The sequence below is a fragment of the Xiphophorus couchianus genome, chromosome 21, assembly GCF_001444195.1.
Source record: "Xiphophorus couchianus chromosome 21, X_couchianus-1.0, whole genome shotgun sequence".
In the NCBI taxonomy this organism is placed as follows: Eukaryota; Metazoa; Chordata; class Actinopteri; order Cyprinodontiformes; family Poeciliidae; genus Xiphophorus; species Xiphophorus couchianus.
This window is the reverse complement of record NC_040248.1, coordinates 6123002-6148436: the sequence shown is the minus strand read 5'-3', so window position 1 is coordinate 6148436 and position 25435 is coordinate 6123002. Positions and strand designations below refer to the sequence as shown.

The following is a 25435-nucleotide window of genomic DNA, read 5'->3' as shown; positions in this document are numbered from 1 at the left end:
TATAGGTCAATGAGTCATTCAAAAATCAAAGCTGCACTTATTAAAAAAGAACGAAATTAAGTAATTTAAAGACCGGAGACCAATAAAATGCCGAGTCCTTTATTGCTATGGCAACTCCTGCTTTTTCTGGGCTTCAAGGGACAAGGGCAAAGTTTTAATAAGAATATATTTTCCTCAAAAAAGACAATTTAAGTCTAGTTTTAAAAGAGAAAAAATCTGATTTGTTAGGACTAGGTTGAGTTTACACTAAAAGGTAAAACACACTGGATGAAAAGAGGCAAAAGATTTTTACTCATTTGGATGGATAAATAAATTACTTTTAAATATAAAATGTGGACGTGAAAGTAGTTAAAATCAGAAACGATGAATAAATCAAAAAGAATTTAAGATAAAGTCATTAAAATTCAAAGTAAAATAAGACTGATCTAGGTCAAAACTCAAATAAAAGTAGATAAAATTCAATATAATTTAAGCATTTTAGACTTTGATTTGTGTTTAAGAAGTTTAAAAGTCTGTGTGAAAAAACTAGCAAATATAGATTTTTGGGGCCAAGTTTTATGATTTTTAATGTACAATTCCTGATTAATTCACGTTTTTATGAGAGTTTTAAACAACGGAGGAAGGAGTAAATAAAATTTGAGTCGAAAACTGACTAATTAGAAGATTCACTGAATAGAAAATGTAAAAAAAAATGTCATTATTTCTAATTTCAATTAACAGAAACAAACTTAAGTGGAGCATAAATCCATAAAGGGTTCATTTAAAGACTTGTACATCTAAAACTATTTGCACTTGAATTATCTTTGTGGATTATTTAATTTTTTATGAAGTTGGCAAAAAGAAGCCAAAATAGTGAAGATAAATCAATGAATTTCCTGCTTTTTCTCTGTCAAATGTCAGATATTTTGGCTCAATAACCGCAGTAATGAGCACAGCTCTTGAAGTAAAATATATCGTGAGTAATGCTGGATATTTTGAACTGTTTTGTCTTTTTGTGCTTAGCTTCTCTGCTCTCCTCCCCGCCCTGCAGGTTTCTCCTCTGGAGGCGGCCAATTAGAGCAGCCGGTCGTCAAAAGAAAAAGCTCCGCAATCGCCTTGCGGATGAATTAGTTGGCATTCTGCGGCTGTGCGCAGGGAAGTTGGGCGCTCCAGGGGAACGAAATGTTGGGGGCGGACGGAGTCACGACGCGCCACGCAACGCGGCTCGTCATGACCCTGGAGTGAATCACGCAGGAATTTCTTTGCTGACGTGAAATTTTCTGCGCGGCTGCGAGTGTTTGAGTATTTACAGACATCTGTGTTTGGTTCCCTCCACATCAACACTTGAGTTTCTTCTTTGTTTGAAAAGGTGCAACATTTCATTCAGAACTTCCTTTGTTTTTTTTTTTGTTTTTTTTTTTTGTTTTTTTTTTTGTTCTGTTTTCTGTTTTAATCCCTGCGCGCACATAAGACGCGCCTCTCTGTTCTTTCTTTCTTTTTCCTTTCTTTCTTTTTTTTTTTTTTGCGGATTTTTATGTGCACACGCAGCTCCATGCATCCCGCACCTGTGGACGCTCTTTGTGTTTCGTGATTTTGACGCGCTCTCTCCCACGCCGCACGGAGCGGTGAGTCGGATGCGCGGCGGCTCTCCGGTCACATTCAGCGCCGCAGCGGCCGCGATCAGCTGCGTGTGGATGGGCTCTGCGCCTGCTCCCCGCGCCTCCCGCACCTCCTAACAACCCGCGACAAATGGCATCGCACGGCTTCTGGTCCCTCGGCGGGGAAAATGCGGGGGCCAACACGGGGAGTCAAAGCCCCAGCACCCGTGAGTGGCTTCTTATTCCTTCTGGAGGATTTTTTTTTTTTGTCTCTGGCCTTCCATTTTTTAATCTAATCTAGCATATTTTTGTGTATCTTTACGTAAAAGTTAAAAAAATAATTCGAAAGGTGAATATTTTTATGTTTTCCAGCCAGGGCTTGGTGCCAAGCAGCTGCCCAGAAATTATCCGGAGGAATTGGATCAAAATTATGTGGTACGTTTACGATTCTGGTGTTAATATCTCAGTAATGTAGTGGGAGGTTTTGAGTCATTTTGGGATTCTTTATTCCCCCCAAGCGCTGCTAAATGTCGGAGAAGGGGAGAAACCCGCCGAGCCGGCCGCCATGCAGCCGCCGCAGACCGCTGCGGGAAGCTGCGGCTGCAACAAATCCTGCACCTGCACCAAAGGCACCGATGTAGGCTTCTCAGACCTCTACTCAACAGGTAAACAGCGCAAAAACTGCGCCAATTAATGCGACTGCAAGTGTTTAATTTCACTATCAAAAAAAAAACTCACGTTTTTGTGAGAATATTCTCAATTCTCAATCAACCAAATGCTCCAAATTAAGGCCTTTTATTGTGTTTTCCTTCTTCAATATAGCAGAAAATAACTGTAGGGTTTAAAATAAAACTTCTCCTCAGGCCTATTTATTGTAGGTGAATATTTTATGTCATATTTAGTTAAAATACAATGTTAACAAATAAATAAACGATGTGAATAGTCTGAAAAATACGTTTACTTTTTATTTATTTATTTTTCCTCAGAGGTCACCTTCACCTTTATCTCCTCATAAAGTCTAAAAATCTTAGGAAAACACAAATATTTACATCTTTAAAAAAAAGTAAGCACGCGTCAAATTTTCCACAGGAATAATTTATTTTGAAATGATTACGTTTGGGTTTTTTCCCCCCTCGTTCGTCGTGTTTAGAAATCCCTCATGTTTACGTGATTTTCTATACTTCTTCTGGCCTCAGACCTGCTGCCTGCCATGGACGGCGACACCAAAACGATGACCTTCCTGCAGGAGGTCGTGGATATTTTAATGGCCTACATAGTCGAGTCGTTCGACCGGGAAACGAAAGTGATCGATTTTCATTATCCCAACGAGCTGCTGCAGCTGAACAACTGGGAGCTGCAGGACGAACCGGCCACGCTGGATGACATCTTGATCAGCTGCCGCGCAACTCTCAAATACGCCATCAAAACAGGTGAGCGCTTTTACGCGCCTTTATGTTTGGATTTGACTGTTTTGCGCATTAAAAGTGAAATAGAAGCGCGGATGGTTGCGCTTTGTTTCAAATGATTGGTTTGGATGGAGGCCTCCAATCCGATTGAAGCATTTTAAAATGATAATTTGAGTTAAAAAGTACATAAAATGTAGTAGGAAAATGACGAAATTGAGTATTTATATGAAAATCTGTCGTTTTTGAAATATGTATTCGTATGTTAAAGCAAAACATAAAATAAAAAATAAGTCGCAAAATGTACTGCTTTGCAAGAAATTCCTAAAGCTGCGCAATTCATCTCTAAATTGGTACACTTAGAATAAATTAATAGAAAGACATAAAATACACAAATTAGAATATATATAAATAAATATTGATGTAAAAATAAAAATATATAAATATATATAAATGTATGTATTTGTACATATATTTATATATGTGAGAGAGAAAAATTTAGAGAACAAATATTTTACTAAAAAAATCTGCCCAGAAAACGTAGAATGAATGTTCTGCGTTTTAATAATAAAAATGAGAGAGGAAGGAGAGTCAACATGGAAGTTGTCCTCCTTTCGTTTTAATGTCCTCCTGTTCCTCCCCCTCCTCCTCGTCCTGCTGCTGCATGGCCACCAGACCGATAAATGCGGCGGCGCAGTAAATCTGGTTCAGCAGGCGGCAGATAATAGGCTAATAATCAGGCTTCATGGGCCAAGTCCATTATTCTCTGCTGAGTGACGTTTACAGGAGCAGGATCAGAAACCTTTCAGCAGCCCTAAATAAAGAATACAGCCGTTATTGTTTTGATCACACAATAACCAATTTACTGCTTATTTTAGGAGCTCTGTTGTGGTTCTAATGTTATATGTTTTAAGTTTAAAATGAATTGATGAATAAAAAACTTGATTATGAAGCACTGGTGCAGATTTGGGGTGTTTACCCTTTAATAAATCCCAGCACCACCCTCTGCACCAGTGAATGTTTTCATCATTTCCGCGGATTATTCAGAAAGCCTCGCTGCATCTTCCTTCCCGCTCTGTAATTAAAGCATTTCTGAAATGACAGTTCTGATGCAGTTTTCCAAACAAAAGCCTTTTAAATTGCATTCCTCCTCTTCCTCCTGTCTCTTTTTCTCTCTCTCCTCCTCCTCCTTTCTTTTCCAGCGCATCCCAGGTACTTCAATCAGCTCTCCACAGGATTAGACATGGTCGGGCTGGCAGCCGATTGGCTCACATCCACGGCCAACACCAACATGTGAGTATGCGGCCTGCCTCAGCGCGATTCTGAGCGCCGATAACCAAAGCGATGACAATGAATTTCCATTTCCTGCTCTGCGTCTGCAGGGGCAGATAGCAGCTTTTTATTTACCCGATCACCCTCCCAGCTCTACCCTTTACCCCTCCCCATTCACCTCTCATCCTCTTGGGGATTCAAGGGAAGAAAATTAGCTCTGAAATTAAATTCAGAGCTAATCAGAAGCTAATTCTGGATGTATGTTTTCGGGATGATAAACTCTCTGGGAGGTTTAGTATAGGTCCCACCTATTGCTAAAAGAATAAATATTGTGTATTTATTTCAAAACGGACAATTCACATCACATAATATGTCAGAGTTCGCCACAGAGGCTAGTTTTCATCTGTACAATCAATAAAAATAAATACGTTCTATGTTTTTGTTTACATCCGGAAGTTTTGCGCATGCGCACAATGCCAGATAGCCGCGGTAGAACAATTCCGTTAACAAAATGAAACCTGAGTTGTAGGTGTTGTTAATAAAGCGCAGTACGCCAAAGCAAAGGATAAATAACGCATAAAACGTTGAAGAATAATTCAAAACCACTGGTATTGTTTTTTTTCTCACTCTCTGTGTCGGCTATGCTAGTCATAGACCCGTTGGCATAGCAACTAACTAACTATCCCAACCAAATAACACAATATTCAGTCCGTTGCGGTATTATATTTTTAGGCTTATTGTTTATTTTGTGATTATTAACAAATGATCGTTGTGTTAGATTAGCTATAGCTGCTATTAGCTAATCTAATACAGCTGTGGCTGATTAGCTTGATTAGCTAATTTAAACCCCTTCTCTACTGATGATCTGTCAGAGAGCTGTTGTATTGGCCGCCATATTATTATTTTTAACAACCTAAACACATAACTCCGCAGCACATCTACATGTTAAGGTTGTCAAAGTTAAGCTAGCATAACTGACCTACTTCCCTCTCCCGCTATTTTCCTTAATTAAAACTTTTTCCGACCTTCTTATCTTGTTGTCTTAGTGTTGACAATTAGTAGCAAAGCACTGCATCTCTTTTTATTTTATATATCATGTGTACAGTTAAGATTTAGCGAGTTATGTTGATAACTTGACAGCTATAGCCTAGCAGGAGGAAGTTGCGTGCGTGACGTCACATTGCAACATGTCTATTATTACAGTGCAGTACAGAAAAATTAGCTTCTTCCTAAAAGAGGAATGACAATAATAATGACAAACAAGAGGATATTTTTAATCTAAAAGGAAGATATAAAGTTACAAATTTTAAAAGATTAAAAAGTCGTATGCAAAAGTTCAAACAAAAGCAAAACAAAAATGCAGAATAAAAATAAGAATGACATGATTAGTGCCTGCATATTTGATTATCTAGCAGCCATTCTTTTAAGTTTAAAAGATTCACAAGTTCTTAGACTCTCTAGTGTTTTGTTACAGCTGTGAGAAAGCATTTTTATATCAGTGTGTATGATTCATAAACATGCATATTTGTTCTAAAAATTTAAATCTAAGAGCCAAATTTCCCCTTTTCTTAAAATTTTTCCTAAAGGTTGCAAAATTCCAGCTAAAATGACAGAGAGAAATCTTTGTTATTTCTCTTGGTGATGAGTCATAATTGCACCACATTATTTTAAACCTGGGTGACGCGTCTTGTGTAACGCAGGTTCACCTATGAGGTGGCGCCTGTGTTTGTGCTGCTGGAGTACGTCACCTTGAAGAAGATGAGAGAGATCATTGGCTGGTCGGACGGGCGAGGAGACGGCATTTTCTCACCGGGTATGTCTTTTTTTTTTTTTTTTTACGTGAAACAGACCCTGCTGTTTGTGTCATAATGTGTCAATTTGCATTTTGATGATATAAGGGGAACCAGTTTCAAGGGCAATTAGCATGAAATTGTTTTTTATTATTCTCATCCACAACCCCCTCCTCACCCTCTCACTTCTGGTGACACACGATGAAGTTTGATGACTGTTACTGGCAGTGAGAGAGACTAAATTTGCTCAAATTGTTCTCTAAATAGGACATTTTTCTTTTTCATCCAAAGACCAGGGGTGCATCCAGAAAGCTTTGCATAGGGGCCAGAAGGGGGCCACTGTTATTCCTGGGGTGGGATTCAAAAATCTAAAAACAATTTTTAAAAAACAGCCTTATTTCTCTTAGTATTTTTTTCAGCAACTTGAACATAATTGATACACATAATCGTCAAAAAAAATTTAAATTAAATCTTACTTTAATTTCAGAATTGCGCCTATTTTTCAACTTCAGCCTCTGACTTTAATCTCCTATTAATCAGATCCGATTATTAAAATAATCTTCAACTAAGTTAGAGAACAATTAATTGCTAACTAAAATATACAGACTCGACAAGTTTTGCTGACAAAACAACATTCTCAGAGCAGTAATCATGCCAAAACTGTACAATAAATATATACATTTTACATTTAAGACAAAAAAAAAACCTGGGTATGTAAATATTCTTTACCAGAACTCCTCAAGTGGCTTAGTTATAGCTTCATTTGCTTCAAATTATATAAAAATAAATAAGTAAAATCCCTATTAAGCACTAAATAAAAGCGTCTTACATTTCAGACATTCATTTATTATTTTATAAAGGAATTTAATTATTAGTATTTGCATTTTAATGCATTTCTAATTTTCTATAAAAACGTGCCAATGTGCAATTTTTTATCTGATTAATTGATTGTCAGAATAATCGATCACTAAAATAATTACAAGTTGCAGCCCTAGTTCAAAAGGATGTTAACAAAAATTTAGAGCACTTTTTTTTCCCCCTGGTATGATTTGAACTTTAGTTTCAGCTCTTCCAGAATGTATAATTGGTTTTCATGTGAAATTTTTACAAAACTAGCTACAGCTCTGGAAAAAACCAAAATGATTAGTTCCTCCTATCTTACTTTTTATGGGTATATGTTTGAGTAAAATGAAAATTTTAATTCTATTCTATGAACTACTGACAGCATGTCTCTGAAATTCCAAGCAAAAAATATAGCACTTATTTGCGCAAAATGAGAAATGGTCAAAATAATAATAAAGATGCAGTGCTCTCAGATCTCAAATAATGCAAGGAAAACAAGTTTATATTAATCTAGAAACAAAAATACTAATGTTTTAATTCAGGAGTTCAGAAATCAATATTTGGTGGAAAAACCACAAGGTTTTCAATGGGGTTTAGCTTTTTCATTTTTGGATTTTTTTTGGTATTGTCATAAATTGAGATAATTGGAGTGAATTATATTCAAATATTGCCTACTTTCAAATAAAAAACGAATTATTTAAGCATCCTTTAATGCAGTGGTCCCCAAACTACGGCCCGCGGGCCAGATGCGGCCCGCCTCCACATTTGGTCCGGCCCCCTGAACAATACCAGAGTATTTTCATATATGTGCATTTTTATTTGATAAGTTGGACTTTTGCAATAAAATAAATGTTCCTTAGTAATGAACTTTATTTATTATTAACTACTAGTTAGTAACTATTTTATACATGCATATAATTGACCCTAACCCTTTTTTTTATGTGGAGAACCCAGTGTTATTTGGTTATTATTTATTTCATAAATAGTGTTATTTCCTGACTTTTGTTCTCTGAAGAATCCAGAAAAGGTTATTTGATTGTGCTTTCTGAAAAACAATACATTTTTATGTTTAGCACTCTTACAATAGTCACACTTTTTCTGTTACAAACTGACCCCGGCCCCCCATCAGAGAAGGGACAAGTTATGTGGCCCTCACAGGAGAAAGTTTGGGGACCCCTGCTTTAATGGAAAAAAAACCCAGATTTTTTTCTTTGTCTCAGAGTGAATTTGCTCCATCTGTCCTCTAGGGGGTGCTATTTCCAACATGTACGCTATGCTGCTGGCCCGCTTCAAGATGTTCCCTGAAGTGAAGGAGAAAGGAATGTCGTCCGTCCCCAAACTGGTGGCCTTCACATCCGAACACGTAAGGACTCAGACGAACACACTGTTCCTACAAAGTTTAAACCAAATGTCAGATTTTACAGCCCAGTTCTCATCTTCGCCGCACCTTTCCTACAAAGCAAATGCGCAGCACCGTTACACCTCCGGCCTTAAGCTAACATTATGTTCAGCAAACAGAAGGTCACAAGCTGCGGAGAGCATCTGTCACTTTACAAGACACCCTCCTTCATCTTTAAAGGGCGTTTTGAACGATGCTGTGAGCGCAGCAGCCATTAAATGACACACAAATATGTCATCACAAGTGTCTTTTCACAGATTTATTCTGCCTCCTGTGATCCAGGTGCTTCTGCTGTGTTTCTGTCATCTCACAGAGCCATTTTTCCATCAAAAAAGGAGCGGCGGCGCTTGGCATTGGGACTGAAAGCGTGATCTGCATCAAGGCAGACGAATGGTAAAATGCATTTAATCTGAACTTCCTTATCTCTATTTTCACTGGCATTTTCGAAGATTGTTTCCTACAATATTTATTAGAGATTTAATAAACAGTTCAAATCTCTCAAATAACAACAAACACTACAAAAACACAAATTTTAAGGTTTTGCAAAATCTTAAAAGGGAAGTATTATGTTTTCCAGCCACATAGTGCCCTGTATAACATAATCAAGTAACTATGTTACCTTCAGTTGTTGTAAAAATGCTCTATATATCAAATTTAACTTAGCAATTTAACGGCTTGAAATTGGGCCCCTGTCTCTTTAAGAAGCTCCTGCTTTTTCGGAAACTCCGCCTTCAGGAAGTCATCACAACATAGCTCTTCTATTAACCCTTTACCAACGTTTTTCCCAGGATTTTCACTGAGAAGTAGCTCCCATAATGAGCTCAGCAGTTCCACCACGTGGTTGCTAATTGCTGCTGGCTAGTCTGAAGGAGCTGAATGGGGAGAGGGCTGCTCTGGCAGGCAGAAGCTCGGTAGCTTGGAAACTGCAGCTCTGAGGAGGAGCTGGGCCTCGAAGGCGGGGCTTGGTTCCCTCAGGCGTTTTGAACAGTTGATTGGTTGCCGTGGAGATTAAAGCATTTCTCAAATATGCATAAAAAAAATCAAAGCAACATTCCAGCTATGTTTTTGAGGAGGGAATAACATTATAACATGATTTAAAGCTTGAGGAAGGTTGATTTTATATAATACCTATAGAAACCCTGAGAAACATCAGTGATGTAGGAAAAAAATCCCAATTTAAAGGGAAAGGCAATTTAATAAAGCAGCCAAAGACAATGTAAATTGCTTATACAAGTAAGTTAAAAACAACATACTATAAGAAAAACACATCAAACAGATTAAAATTAGACAAATTAAACAGGTTTAAAAAATAAAAATAAAATAATAGATAAAAATAAAAAGGATAGTTTAGATGATTAAGTGTAAAGTTTGTGTTTTTGCACATGTAAAAACACAAACTTTTTTGTTTGTGTTTTTACATGTTTTACCTGGTTTTTAGACCCAAATGCGTTTTTCTCCTCTGCAGTGGCAAACTGATCCCCGCCGACCTGGAGAGGAGAATACTGGAGGCGAAACACAAGGTACCACATTCACATCCCCGCCTTGGAAAGATGGCTCCTGCTTCATACAGCATTGGTTTTATGGGGTCTGTTGCGCTGAAACAGCCCCGATGATGATAATAAGAGGAATTTGGACTCGTGTTACAACGGGTAACGTAGTCTGTCCTTTCTGCCTCAGGGGTTCGTACCGTTCTTTGTGAGTGCGACAGCTGGGACAACCGTGTACGGCGCCTTTGACCCGCTCATCGCCATCTCTGACATCTGCAAAAAGTACAACGTCTGGTTTCACGTGGATGTGAGTCGAACAGACAAATTCTTAAACTGGTTCTGTTATCTAAGGCTACGTTCACAATGCAGCCTGAAGTGACACAAATCAGATTTTTGTGAAATGAGATTTTTCTTTTCCCATGGTCGTTCACATTTCCAAATATACAGAGTACTCAAAAATTTTACTCAAGTAAGAGTAGCATTACTTCAACATATTTTTTACTTTAGTAAAAGTAAAAAGTAGCTGTCCAAGAAAACAAAATCAGGCAAAATATATTTTTTTTTCCAAATTGGTTTCTTTCAATAAAAAACTTACAAAACTTTAACAAAAACAGCAGGTGTGTGTCTAGTGAATTTTTTTCATTCAGTGGGTAGAAAATCCAGAAATTTTACTCATGTAAGAATAGCAATACTTCATAATAAAGTTACTCAAGTAAAGTACAGCTTAGTAAAAATACTCCTAAAGTAAATTTTTTCAAAAACGTTACTCAAGTAAATGTAATTGAGTAAATGTAAGTAGTTACTAACCAACTCTGCAAATATATGCGACTTGTATGCGATCTCCAGTGTGAACTGCAAACTGCTTGAAAATGTTGCGCATGCGCGCGTGCAAATCAGTAGAGGGCGCAAATTTGCCAACCGTTATTAAAAAAAAAGGAAGAAGAAGAAGTGCTCAGTGTTTGCGGAAGTAAGCATAGATGCTAACGGTGGAGCATATATTACGATTTTAAAGTGGTTATCCAACCGGAGCCACCACATAAACAACTTAATCCTCGTTATCGGCCGCCATGTTTGTTGTTTTTCTTCGCTTACGCGTATCAGGACGCAGAATAGTGACGTTTGTCGAGTATCAATGACGTTCAGGTCGGAGGAATGCGACGTAACTGTTCAGAGTCAGGTCAGATACGTTCCGGATTTATGACCACATTTCCAAGTAGTCCGGGTCACATTTCTAAAAAAAAATAAAATAAAATAAAATAAAACAACGATCTGTGTTGGTCAGGTTGTCATGAAAATAACAGATCCAGGTCACATTAAGGCAAAAATCCGGATTTGGGTCACTTTAGGCTGCAGTGTGAAGGCAACTGAAAACCTTACTGTAACCCAGCTGATAATTTCAAATATAACAAGGGCAATACAAAGCATTTTTGAAGCATTTAAGAATCAGTAAAAACATATTTAGAGATTTTCTTTCTAGCTGCTTGCTTCTTTACATCTGTGACGCAGAGTGCGTCTCTGGAGGTGATTTTAGTAAAAGTCAGACAAATCTATTATGTCTGTCTGCTTGCGGTTGACCCAGATAGGCAGCAAGCCATTTCCTCTCTAACACTGGAGATTAGAAAAACTGGAGCAGAGGCAGTAAATCATCTCCTCCCCCTGACTTCGCCATCACTGCGAGGAACTCTATCTGTTAATGGAGGTGAAGCAGTCCTGACAGGGGACGCCTCTATTAGGAGACACAAATGGCCTTGTCCATCATGTTGCGAGCAACCATAAAAAAATAAACTTATTCTTTGGGAATCATGAAGCTGTGAATTATGGGTGTTTTAGCGTGTGCTTTTACGATGCTTACAAATCAATATTCACTTCTATAGCAGCTTCTTGGGATGTAATTTATCTTCTAGAATGATGGGAATGTTTAGAAATAAGTCCAAGAAGGAGGAAAACAATCAGAGAAATTGTAAACAATCGATGCCAGTTTTACAATCAATAGTTCAGCTTTTAAAATATCAGAAAATATTATATGTAAGATTGATTGGAAAGGTGTTGTGGACACTTTGGCTTTTAATATTTGCATCTGGACTCTTTGTGTTAAAGTGATTTTGCATCAAACAATTTGAACAATGTTTAAAAATGAGGGAAAGCTTCATTTGGTTTTATATTTTGTTTGGATGAATGTCCCTTAACACTCCATAGAGAACCTTCACAGTGTTTTGTGTCCATATAACAAGCTTCTGTCATAATTTTGGTTGGATATTTTACAGTTCTTTGCAGAATTGATGCACTTCATTTAAATTGGTGAATTTTCTGACTCAGACCTGCTGGTGTTTCAGACATTTTCATGCTTCATCCATTCCAACCTTCATATGTATTTGGACTCTTGGAACTAGAAAGCACCCAATTATCTTTGAGTTTTAACTTTCTTGCTCTTTGGTGAAAGAAAATGGACTCAGAATAGAAGCAAATTTGGATTGCCATGGATGATCAGGGAGCTGAGAAATAAGACATCGCTGCTCCAAAACATAGATAGTTTTCTAATCTTTTGGATTTAAACTTTTTTTGTCCAATTTGAGCAACAAGAATGGGACATGGGCCTCATTTTGTCCCCAAAGTACTTGATGTATTAACCAACGGGGGAATGGAAGCCATATATGTTTTAAAGTCAGAGTTCCTGGGTGTTTGTGGTTCTACTAAAGGGGACATATTATGCAAAATTCACATTTTGCACATTTTTATGTTTTCATTTGCGTTTCTACCATTTCTAAAAACAGCCCAAGTGGTTAAAAAGACACTTAGCCATTTCGTAACAATAAGTTGATGTTTTTTTGATGTCTGGAAAACACCAAAAAACATTTGGTGATTAAGTCATAATCAATGGCCACTGCACAGTTCCCTAGTAACCAAGTCTGTTACCTAGCAACCCAAGCAAAGTTCCAGCACATTTGGTCAGCTGGTTTTACCGCTGTATGTGCTGTACAATGGCTGCTGGAAAAGACAAGAGTTTTGTTGTTGACTTTCCATCCAGAAACCCCTTCATTCTTGCTGGTTGTGCAGGAGGCTCCAGTTCTGCTTTTCAAAGATGCATCGTTATACATTTGCACATCTGTTTGCAGCCATTTTCACATGTGAGTTTAAAAGTTGAGTTGGGGGGGCGTGGCTAGAAACATTTTAATTGGATTTAAAGTGACAAGATGCCCTAAAATAGCTCATTCTGAAAGGAGCTCAAAACAGACTCTCTTCTCTTCTCTCTAAGAAGAATTTTGTGTAAAAAATTAATTGAACATGTTTTGTATCCTAACATGTTCAATGAAGAACAAAACAGCTGCAGTTGCTAGGTAACGGGACTCGACTGGGGTTGCTATGTAACAGCGCAGTGCCCCTTGAGTTTAACAATCAGGAGGTTTTTGAAAAGGCTTGTTTTCCAGACACCAAAAAACATAAATTTAATGCTATAAAATGGCTGTGAACTGTCGTTCCCAGTTCTTGTTTATCAACATCCGTGAGGTTGTTAATTTTAAAATTATTCCCAAAAAAACACAGATTTGATTTATTATTACTATTTATTTATTGTTTTGGTTGTTTTTATTGCCAAATGACCGATGAGTTGTTTGGGTTGTGTTCTCAACAGGGAGCGTGGGGAGGGAGTCTGCTCATGTCCCGGAGACACCGATGGAAACTTGACGGCGTTGAAAGGTGACCGTCTGTGTTTTTATTTATTTTACCAACATATTAGATCCTCTGAGAGTTTACGATGCCCAACTGCCTGTTTTACCGACCGCAGGGCCAACTCTGTGACCTGGAACCCTCACAAAATGATGTCCGTCCCCCTGCAGTGCTCCGCCCTGCTCGTCAGAGAGGAGGTCGCCCCTGCAGCCTCTCTTTCGTTTCCTGTGCCTGTTCCTGGAGGTGATGCTGAACAACCTGTTGGGTTTGACTTTGCAGGGTTTGATGCAGAGCTGCAACCAGATGCACGCCTGCTACCTCTTCCAGCAGGACAAACAGTACGACCTTTCCTACGACACCGGGGACAAAGCGCTGCAGTGTGGACGCCATGTGGACATCTTCAAACTCTGGCTGATGTGGAGAGCGAAGGTCTGGATAGCACACTGCAGCCACGGTGGATTTTACTGCAACTCAAAAATGACAGTTTAACTGTTAATAAATAGATAAAAATAACTTTTTTCAGGTATTAACACTGACAGTTTTTCCACTGCAAAAACACAAAATCTTACCAAATAATTTTTTTTTAGTTTCTAGTGCAAATATCTAATTACAGTTGAAATTAAACAAAATTAACTTAGGTCAATAATTACTTAATATTGATGAAAACAATGGAGGATTATTTTCCTTATTACAATATATATTTTTCATGCTATAAAATTAATCTGTCAGTGGAACCAATACTTTTTCATCAATATTAAGGACTTAAAACAAGATTTTATAACTTTCTGAAAAGTTACTTAAAAATTAGTTTTGTCTTATTTCAACTGTACTGAGATATTTGCATTAGAAGCTGGACCAAAATTATTTTTAAGATTTTGAGTTTTTAACAGTTTCCTTTGTTTTATATTGTTTAACTTACAAATAACTTTTCTTTTTTTTAAAGATACATTTACTTAATTTAGATAAATGTTTGTACATTTTAATTTAAACTAAAATTAAAATGTAATTTTAATTACAATTATTTTAATTATTAGTTATATCATTGTTAATTACTTAATAATAATTAAAATCATTATTTTATTATTTTACAAGTTAAAATAATAACTTGTAATAACTCACTTATATTAATAAAATAAAATAAGCTTTTTAAAAAAATAAAATAATTTATTTTTGCAAGTTGTAACTTGTGATTAAAGTTGCAAGTAATCACAAGTAATTATTCATTAATATTGTCTGCTTGTTTTAAGTCAATAATTCCTTAATATTGATGAAAACTCACTATCTCCACTGGCAGATTATTTCACTAATATGAGAAAAATATCTTGTTATTGTTATAACAATACTTTTTCATCAAAATTAAGGAATTATCACATAAGTTAATTCTGTTTTTTTTTCCAACTGTGCTTAGATATTTGTACTAGAAACTAGACCAAAATTACTTGGTAAGATTTTGTATTTTTGCAGTGGAAAACTGTTAACACTTGGAAAAAATTTATTTCAGTCTATTTATTAGGGGGTAAAATATGTAATTTTTGAGTAACTGTATATGAGTAACACACATATACATGTTTTTATAAAAAGCAAGCTTTACAAACTTTAAAAATAATTTTCTTTGGTCATTTTATGTGAAAAACCAACACAAAGTAGAGCATAATCATAAAGTAGATTCAATAACATGTATAACTTTTTAAATTTCTACAAGAAAAAAACAAAAAAGTGGATTTTACAGTTATTTTTACCCCCGTTACTTTGATACTTGTTAATATATGGGTATTAAAGTAAATATATGTAGCTCTGGAAAACTTACTGATCACTTAAAATGATCAGTTTCTCTGATTTTACTTTTTATATTTATATATTTGAGTAAAATGAAAATTTTTCTTTTATTCTACGAACTACTGACATGTGTCTGAAATACCAAGCAAAAATTTTATTTTTATTTACAGAAAATGAGGAAAAAGATGCAGTGCTCTCAGACCTCAAATAATGCAAAGAAAATAAGTTTATGTTAATTTAGAAACAACAATACTAATGTTTTAACTCAGGAAGAGATCAGAAATCAGTATTTGCTGAAATAGCCAGGAGGTTTTCAGTGGGGTTCAGTGCAGTGGGCTCTTCATTTTTACCAGAGCTGTAAATATATAAACCACAACTATGATCTTCAACTGATTTTACTGCTTTTTATTCATGGGTATCAAAGTAAAAGGGGTAAACACAGCTGCAGTATAGCTTTACGCCACACTTTTTAGGGTTTTTTATTGTAGAAATGGTGAAAATTATGCATGTCGTTGATTCCACTCCTAATTATGCTCTATTTTTAGTTTTCACATAAAAATACCCCCCAAAAAATAAACTTTGAAGTTTGTTTGTTGAAAGTGGTGTGATAAATTTCTGATGCGACCCAATGTTTTGTTGAACCTCCAAATCTTCTCCCAAACAGGGAACCATCGGCTTCGAAGCCCAGATTGACAAATGCTTGGAGCTGTCGGAGTATCTGTACAACAAAATCAAAGACAGAGAAGGATACCAGATGGTGTTCGATGGGAAGGTGAGGAAAACCTCCAGCCTCTGGTCCGTCCAGCTCCGTTTTACCCTTCAGTCATTACTGGTGACTTGATTGGCTCCAGCTTTGTGTTGGATGGGATTCATTGTTACTTCTAGCCTGCGGTACAATGTGCTGCTATTATGGTTAATGGCTAGCATAAGAGCCTGTAATTGCTGATATGCATATGAATAGCCTGCTGCCTGGAAGCTAAGCTATGACACCAACATATGTGGAGGTTTTAAGTTGAAGAGCGGCGTGTTGGACACCTACACTCTTTCATAATGGCGGCTCTGTAATGTTTAAAGGCCTTTTGTTTCCCTGCTGAGGCCGGAGACTAAAAGCATCGGCGTGTGATCCGGAAAAGCCTCGTCCTTGGGGCAATGACCCAGGTGTTGGTTTGACTCCGACCCCCCAGTGAGCCATTAGATCACTCTGAGGCTGAAAGTACAACGAACTGGACCGGCCCAGCTGTGTAAACGTAGCTGGTCTGCTTGGTTGGTTCGGCTGCTGGTAATGAATGCTTTTCCACTGGAAGGCAGTCTGCGGCCACAAAAACAGCAGTTAGGAGCTCTGAGGGAAGATCAACTAAACAAAATACTTGATTTATGCTGAAGCTGCTTTAAAAATGACCCATTGTGGATCCTTGGACAGATTAGGATACATCTCTGGGCGATACAAAATATCTTTATTGAATTTTTAGCACAAAATAATTCTTAAATAATGAGATTTCATTTTATTTGAGTGTTACTTTAAATCCAAACAAGTTGCTGCTGGCCTCACCCCAATCTCAACGTTTACACTCACATGTGAAGATAGCAGCAAACAAGATGTGCAATTATACAACTGTACTTGTTTGAAAAGCATTAGTGGAACCTCCTGTACACCTAACAGGAGTGTAGCAATGATTTTTGGATGGTAAGTCAATAACAGAACACTTCCTTTTCCAGCAGCTATTGTACAGCGCATACAGCGGTAAAACTAGCTGACCAAATGTACTGGAACTTAGCTTTGGCTGCTAGGTAACGGGCTGGGCCTGGCTGAGGTTGCTAGGTAACGGCACAGAGCCTGTGGAATGTGGCTTAGCAGTCGGAAAGTTTTTGAGACGGCACATTTTCTAAACTTCAAAAAACATTAACTTATTGCTAAAAAACAGCGAGGTGTTTTTTTAAGCGTTTGGTCTGTTCTTAGAAGCAGTAGAAACCCAAATGGAAGTACAAGTTCAAGCTTTTATTACACTTTATTGCCTTATGAGTACAGTTATGAGCAAGAAGAGGAATGTACTTGTATATTTATTTCTGTTTTTGTGACAATTATATTGCTATATTTGATGATTATTTTCTAAAATGCTGCACTAGTTTTATACCAGACGTAACAAAATGTTTTCCGAAACATTTCCACTTTTGTCCTATTGCACAAATATGGTCTAAAAGGTCTTGATGATCACCATCTTTTGGAAAATCTTATAATTGCCTTTGTGTTCTTTTTAGGTTATTTTGTGACCTTCTACATGATTGATGTATTCTTATAAAAGAGATCTTCTAAAACCAACATGTGAAAAACTCAGCCCTTTCTGCTTGACTTAACATTAATACAGTGTAGGACAGTCCTGTTGATTATTTATTTGGATTAACAAATTAATAGTTGGACAGAAAATGTATTTAATAGGAGACCTTTTACAGAATTTGAACCAGGGGAAGCTAAAAATGCCATTTGAGGAGTTCTGGGTGAGACGCAAGGCCCCCACACCACCAGGGGGCCCCCAAGAGCACTAAGCGAATATCCTCTTCCTGCTGATGGTTGCTGCCACTGTTGGAGAAATATGAGATATCAAACTTGTTAACTTGTTTTCTGTAAATTTAGTGTTTATCAGCTGATGTTACCTTCAAATAGTTGAAAATACTTGAATACGCCTCTGCATTTAAAAAATTATTACTCCTCTATGGTTAAAACCAGTAGCCATAATAACACTGGTATGACATAAGCTAATTACAAATTAAGCTAATGATGGTACATGTTGGTATGGGGGGCCCAAAAATAAAACTCTGATCTGGGCCCCAAAAAGGTTTGGGCCGGCCCTGTCAACAGACAAATCCTTTTCCATCTTAAACGTAAAATATATTTCTTTTTTGTACAGTTTTGGCTTTATTTGTATACTGTTAACGATTAATTGATTACTAAAGTAGTTGGCAATTATTTCAATGATCAATTATGACCAATACGATTAATTGTTTCAGCACTTTACTGTAGATATAACTGCAGGTAATTTATGTAAAGGTTTTTCATTATTACTTTAAAAAAATGGCCTGATAAAAGCTGATCTGGGTGGTAAAAAGTTGGTCATTTTCACCCAGAAGAAGCGTTTGTATGTTTGGGTTAATTCCTAGTTGTTCCCCCTCAGCCTCAGCACACCAACGTCTGCTTCTGGTACCTCCCCCCGGGGATCCGCTACATGGAGGACAAAGAGGAGAAGAAGAAGCGCCTTCACAAGGTGGGTGAGCTCAGATAAGAGGCCAGGCAGCCATATCTGCCCAGCACACCTTCCAAAACCCAACAAGCCTGTCACTCAGGTCCACAAACACAATCACACCACCTGATAATTAGCGCCTGCTAAGACCCAACATTAGAAAACACTTTGCGGTCTGCATGAGGAATGAACTGTGATAGCCTTTAAATGGAGGTGAGGTTGTTTCCTTGCACATGCAGGTGTTTCCTCTCCTAATGTTCTGCTGAGATCAAACCAGACGTGCGTCAGTCGCCAGCTTTGCTCTTTTCCATAGACTTTGTGAGGATTGACGTAGCTTTAAACGATTAGGGCTCTAAGGAGAAAACCTGAACCGGAGGAGTTTTTCATCTTCTTCTTTAATGATTTATTCTGATGAGAAGAAATGGAAAAAGACGGATTTTTTGAAGGAAATCACCTACAAGTTGGTTATTTTATGGTTGGGCCTTAAAGTAACAGGACACCTGCAAAAGATTTAACTGAGTCTAGAAAACTAAAAATTTGTGATTTAAACAAACCTTTGGCTAACAGGATGTTATGTTTTTTTAAACAGGTTAGGATTTATCTATATGACCTTCATTCCCATATTGAAATAAGCAGGAAAAACGGACACTACACGACACCCAAAAAAATCCAACACTGTTATCAAATGACCTTTACAGATTTTAGACGCTTTCCACTGAGACGGTTTGTTTCCTTTTTCTTATTTTCTTTTGTCTAAATGTGTGTTCACCTCTTTCTTTTGAGTTGTCTTTGTGGGGATGGCTTTTATAAGCTTCAATACTCTGCAAATTGTCTCGACTGTTTCTGTAAATGTTGGTGTTCACTGAAAATGTTTCTAAAAGTTGAAGAAAGCAGAAAGAAAGAAAGTTCAGAGCAGTGCATTATGGGAGGGGCGAACGACAGCGAAAGATGAAAGTTGAACGTTTTAAAACTTTTTTTTGTTGCGTTGCTGTGCGTCTGACCTCAAAATCTCATGAATTACGCTGTTCGCTCAGCTGGTTGAGGACAAGCGACTGTCGCCCAATCGCACAAATTCCTTAGGAAATGAACAAAGAGCTTTTAAATTAACGTTCGGAACAAAACGGCTTCCTTCAGACCTTTTCTAAATATGGAAACAGAGAATCTCCAGACAGTTTTGACATGAGAGAATGAAACATTTTCCTAATCATTTAAAAACCTGCATACAGTGGTGATTTTTGATATGGGCAGTTGCCCAGGGCTGCATCAGAAAAAGGGATGAAGAAGAATTAGAAAATAAGATCTTATCTGTCAGTTTTCCCCTGAATAAGTTTGCTACTACTTGTATGTATGTGTAGTGGAGTAAGTTTCCCTTAGTTGTAGCCAAGGTTACAATACCAGCATTCAGCTTCTATGCACCACGAATCTAGAACAAACTTCCAGAAAACTGCAAAACAGCTGAAACACCGAGTTCCTTTAAATCTAGACTAAAACCCCACCTGTTTAGAGTTACTTTACAACTATGTAAAATGAAACATTGACCCAAAAACACAAAATATTACCAAGTAATTTTGGTTTAGTTTCTGTAAATGTCTTGGTAAACTTAAAATAAGACTAACTAAATTAAAAGTATGTTTTTACCAAGATATAGGAGCTTTTTAAAAATAAATAATTCCTTAATATTGATGAAAACGTTCTTGTTCTATTTGCAGATAAATTAACTTATAACGTGGGAAAAATGTGTTATTATAAGTGAAATAATCTGCCAATGGAACTAAAACTTTTGCATCAACATTAAGGAATTATTTTCTTAAAACAAGCTTGTATATCTTTCTAAAATTACTTAAGTTAGTTTTGTCTTATTTAATGTTTACTAAGATGTTTGCACTAGAAACTAAATAAAAATACTTGGTAAGATTTTGTGTTTTTGCAGTTAACATTTTGTAACAATAGCATTTGAGAAAAATTTAATGTTTTCTGGTTTCCTCAGTTGTTGCCTGTCTTGTCTTCTGTTTTTGTGCATTTAAAAAAAAAAAAAAGTGATGCATTGATTGATTCCTATAAGAAACATGTTTGTGTGCATATTTATATTTCAAGCTTACAAAGTTAGGCCTAGTGATTAATCACGATTAATTGATTAATCACTTTGCTAGAGTGTGAATTTTTAATCAATTGACAGCACTAGTTGTTATTCGAGTTCTTCTGGTGATATAGTGTGTGTATGTTGGTAATATTTATTAAACCTTGTGTGATTTCAGGTGGCTCCAGTCATCAAAGCCAGGATGATGGAGTACGGCACCACCATGGTCAGCTACCAGCCACAAGGCGACAAGGTGAACTTCTTCCGCATGGTGATCTCCAACCCTGCTGCTACCTTCGAGGACATCGACTTCCTCATCGAGGAAATCGAGCGACTCGGCCACGATCTATAAGACTCTTCTCGCCAAATCCTCCTGTACTTTCCCCCGTTGATGGATGAAATGTTTGTCATGAATGTACTGGTAACCATTTTCATTTCTCTTTTTTCCTGTAAAGTCTAATATTTAAGAGTATATTTAAGAAGAAGAAAAAAAAATGTATTAATTAGTTATGTACTGCAGCTTTTTCTGTGGACTGACTTGGTCCAGCGCAATGTAAAAGTGCTTCTGTCTGCCTTTCTTATGGTATAGTCGCTGCAAGATTAGTGTAATCAGTGTGACTTTATATGTACTTTTTGTGCTATGAAATGCTTGTGCAATAAGTCGATGAGGGAGATCTGAGATTTTTGGATCATTTCTCATTCGCAGAGTTTGTTGTTAAGTGCCAAATGTTGTTGTGTTCTATGGTAACATTTAAAATTTTAAACAAAGAGAGCACTAATCTTTACCTCAGCTTAATTAACTGCCTGTACAGCAGGGGGTAGAGTCCAGTCCATGAAGCTGTTTCAACTAAAACGTAACGTTTAAATTGTACACTGTTATGGATATCACTTTGTTTTCCTCTGGAGAAAAAAATAGGCAAGATGAAAACACAAAACTGTCGAATTACCCAAACAAGGCCAGCAGGTGGCGCTAATGTCAACATGAATTACCTTTAAGCAAATGTTTTCGGTGATATTCCACTAAAGTTGGAACCACTTCTTTTTTTATTTGTTCCCCAATGGAGCCAAAAGGACAAAGTTTGTTTTTCCCCTTTGTAATTTAGTAGTTTTGCTTATTCAATAGTCATCTGCAGTAAGGTGTTTTATACCCACTATAAAACTATCAGTTCCTTTTGTTTTGGTGACTAAAGTAAATTTATACAAACTACAAAAATATGACTGCAATAATTAATATCTACCAGCAGGAGGCCAATTATAGTTATAGTTTTTGAAAACGGTAGTAATCTCTAATATTCTAAAAAATGTCGGCTGGCATAAATGTTAATCAGAGCAACGGTCAACAGAAATGGAGTCCAAAATATAATACACAGGAAATAGTGCACAACAAAAATGACTAATAAGATTTAAATGTAAATATGATTGCTTATATCCATAATAGACCAAAAATATTCAATGACCAGTTAAAGTAAAAGCACTGATTAAATACCTGTGAGCAAATGGTTTTCATGGGTATAAAATGGCAACAGATATGGTCAAAACAAGGTAAAAATAAAAAATTTGAGGAAAATGTCCCATGTTCCCAGCTCTTTATTGCATCGTAACTAAAATGGCTACAGCAGTCATTTTGATGTTTAGCACATTGTTAATGCTTAGTGTACTGTTTACTCTGTGCAAAGTAGACTGTTTTACTGTTATTTTCCAAAAATCATACTCTAGGATTCACCAAAAATAGTTTCTTTAAACCAAAACAGTGTTTCATGCAGGAGGTGCATCATAAAATGTCTGTTTTAGTACAAGCAACGTAAAACTAAAGATACTGCCCCTCATTAGGAATGCTGGCCTAAAAAAACAAAATGTAGTAGAATCTCGGTGATCATGATGTTAAAGGCCAAGGCACTGGAATGATGACCCATTTAATACTGGCAGCTTCTTGGTACTTTTTAAACTGGGACTATTGGTAATGGTGGGACCGACCAACCAACCAACCAACCCATAAACTAATCAACCAACCAATAAACTAATCAACCAACCAGTGATTCCAGATTGTTAAAAAGTTCAGGGTAGTTCCAATTGATAACTGTAGTATAACTTTAATCAGAGCTTAATAGTTTTAATCATAAGGAGATTAAAGACACTTTAATATATTTTAATGTATCCATTTATTCAACTTTACTCTTTTTCTGAAAGTTTGTTGATTGTGTTTAGGTTTAGCTCCTGCCCTTTTCCACCAGCGTCATAATAAACTTTCCCAATAACTTTCACAAATGTCTGCAGATGATCTTAATTAGTCCTGCAAAAACTGATTCAGTTCTATTATAAATTCAATAATTAAAACAGATGAAAACCAGAAATTTAAAATGTCAGAACAGCAAATTTTGCTTAATCTTTGGGTAAAACTTGAAAAAAGGAACGGAAAATAAAGTGGACAAATGAAATGGTTTACCACTTATATTTATTTGCTAAGCTTGTTTCTGAGTTGCACTTTATCACATTTTGAGAAGAAAAGTTGGAATGTATTACTGAAAAAAATAAATGTTTCTATGAACCTGCTTGTGTATAAAATCAAAACTAAATTATTTTATCTTCAGCTGAAAAGGGCCAAATGTTCATGTTAGCATCTCTTCCTTATGTTTAGCACTTAATAACAAAACTTTAAGCAGAATTACCTTAAAGGCAGGGCAATAATAAAATTAACAATATTGCTGTTTTGGTCAGATTTGGGTACTTTAACACTAGACATAACTTGCACTAAATTATTGTGGAGAGCAACTCAAGCAGCAACAGAGATGGCTTCTGTTTTTATTCACAAGCAATATTTAAGGGTCCAAGCTACATATCCCGCAAAATCTTGCAAAGAAGCAGTGAAATATCAGCGCACGTTAACGGAAGATAATCAAGTTTCCAAACCAAGCACATGATAACTTAGATAATAATAATAATCTGTATAAAAGCTTATTGTAGGCAGGGTTAGCTGCTGAAACTCTGTTTTTTTTAAAAAAAGCAGATGTTTTGTAGCATTTTCACTAGACTGAGGTAGAAAAGCACAATTTGCTCAACACTATCAATCACTTTGAAACATAGACTGTAAATACAACTACAAGATGTCCTAAGTACATATCTTTGTGTATACATATTATGTATATAAGACGTATAACCAGAGACTATTTGTGAGGTAAAGTTGTTCATATTTTCTCTATATCTGATATAGATGCCCTGTATTTTCATCTCGTCGGCCCAAAAGGCTTTACTTTTCACTGTGTGTGTTTGTGTGTGTGTGTGACTCTTATCGCTGTTTCAACGACAACTTGTTTCAGGGACTGGCTTTAAAAAGAACGGACAGATGTCACCTCCAATACTTCGTTAGGAGGCGTGAAAGTCTGGCGTTAGGGTTTTAAATGAATATGCAAAGCCATTTTTTTGACTCTGAAGCTCCGTGTTTTTCTGTGCACAAGTGAAATTTGACTGTATATGCCGGCGTGTACCTTAGCGTGTTTGTGACTGTGTTGCCTTAGTAGAGATTTTTCAGTATCGTCTAGTTGACCTCCGGAAAAAAGCAGGAGGTTGTGCACTTTAGAGTATGCGACCTAAATAACGTGCAATGTCTAATGGTTGTTTATGATTTAATGTTTAAAAAAAGATTCTCTAACATAATGTAACTGGAGCTCTTTGGTCTGAATGTGAAAGGAATTAAGGGTCTGTTTTAATTTGATATTGTAGATGTAGTAAAGCTTATGTTGCCACTCCCTAAGTGGATTTGTTGTGCACACTGTGACAGAGACAACATCAGATTTATGCCAGCTAACCTCACTGCGGTGGAAAGCCAGACACTTTTCACAGGGGTGCGTACTCTGGTCACATGACCTGAACTCAAGTCACAAATCGAATGACTTCTTCATGAAATGGTGGAAAACGTGGATGTCAGCTCAGACTTTAACACCAACAAAACGTTTGACTATTGACTGAATTTAATTTAGGACTGAAACGATTAATCAGATTAATCATGATTAATGGTGATCAATATTGATTAATTGGATTACTTGTGATTAATCGTGAGTAATCAGATTAAGAGTAATTAATACCGTTAGATCCAATCCAATCAGATTAATCGAATGATTAATCCAACTCATCACAGTTAATCGTAATTAATACAATTATCTGTGATTCATCAGATTAATTGCGATTAATCTGATGAATCGTGATTAATCGATTACCAAAAATAATAATCAACTAATTTAATAATTGATTAATTGTTAATTGGAGTATAAAGACTCAATAAAATTAAATGCTATTTTGCTGAAAGAACAACACACTCAGAGCTGTAATTAAGCCAAAACTGTACAATATATATATTTTTTCATTTAAGATAAAGCAAAACTAACCGTTGTCTATATATATATATATATATATATATATATATATATATATATAAAATTTATCAAAAAAAATACTGCCCCTTTAAGACTTCATAGAGAAAGGATATTGTGATGACTTCCTATAGGCGGAGCTTCAGGAAGAACAGGAGCTTCTTAAAGAGACAGAGGCCCAGTTAACAGCGTTAAATTGACTGTAGGTATCAGTCACCTGTGCTATAAAATGGCGCTTTGTGCCTGGAAAACACGCTACTGCCCCTTTAATTTTGCACTTGACTTAAAACTTGCTTCACAATGCGGTTTCTGACTCAGGACTTGCACTGTTTGACTTTAGGACTCAACCCGGAACCAACACGGGTTTTATTTGGGTTTTGACTCGAGTGTAAAGGTGACTTGTGACTCGCTCCCGTCTCTGCTCGTTCCTCTTGCTGCTCTCGCTGCTGCTACACTCGCGCCCCTTGCATGTGCATGCGATTCCCTGCCTCTCCAGCTTGTTCCAGTCTCCTATATATCCATGTGCATATATGTAAACTGTATGTATAGCT

At 36.6% G+C, this 25435-nt stretch overlaps 1 protein-coding gene across 1 annotated transcript; it reads left to right on the top strand.

The window, feature by feature from the left end:
• Positions 1-1111: 1111 nt before the first annotated feature.
• On the top strand, positions 1112-23782 carry gad2 (glutamate decarboxylase 2). The gene is made up of 16 exons (XM_028005361.1): positions 1112-1804; positions 1950-2012; positions 2096-2242; positions 2774-3007; positions 4183-4273; positions 5953-6065; positions 8133-8248; positions 8598-8677; positions 9750-9804; positions 9962-10078; positions 13400-13464; positions 13553-13631; positions 13714-13863; positions 15875-15982; positions 18378-18467; positions 20699-23782. Exons 1-16 carry the CDS (start codon positions 1729-1731, stop codon positions 20870-20872), a joined length of 1758 nt encoding a protein of 585 aa, XP_027861162.1. The 5' UTR covers positions 1112-1728; the 3' UTR covers positions 20873-23782.
• The last annotated feature ends 1653 nt before the right edge of the window (positions 23783-25435 follow it).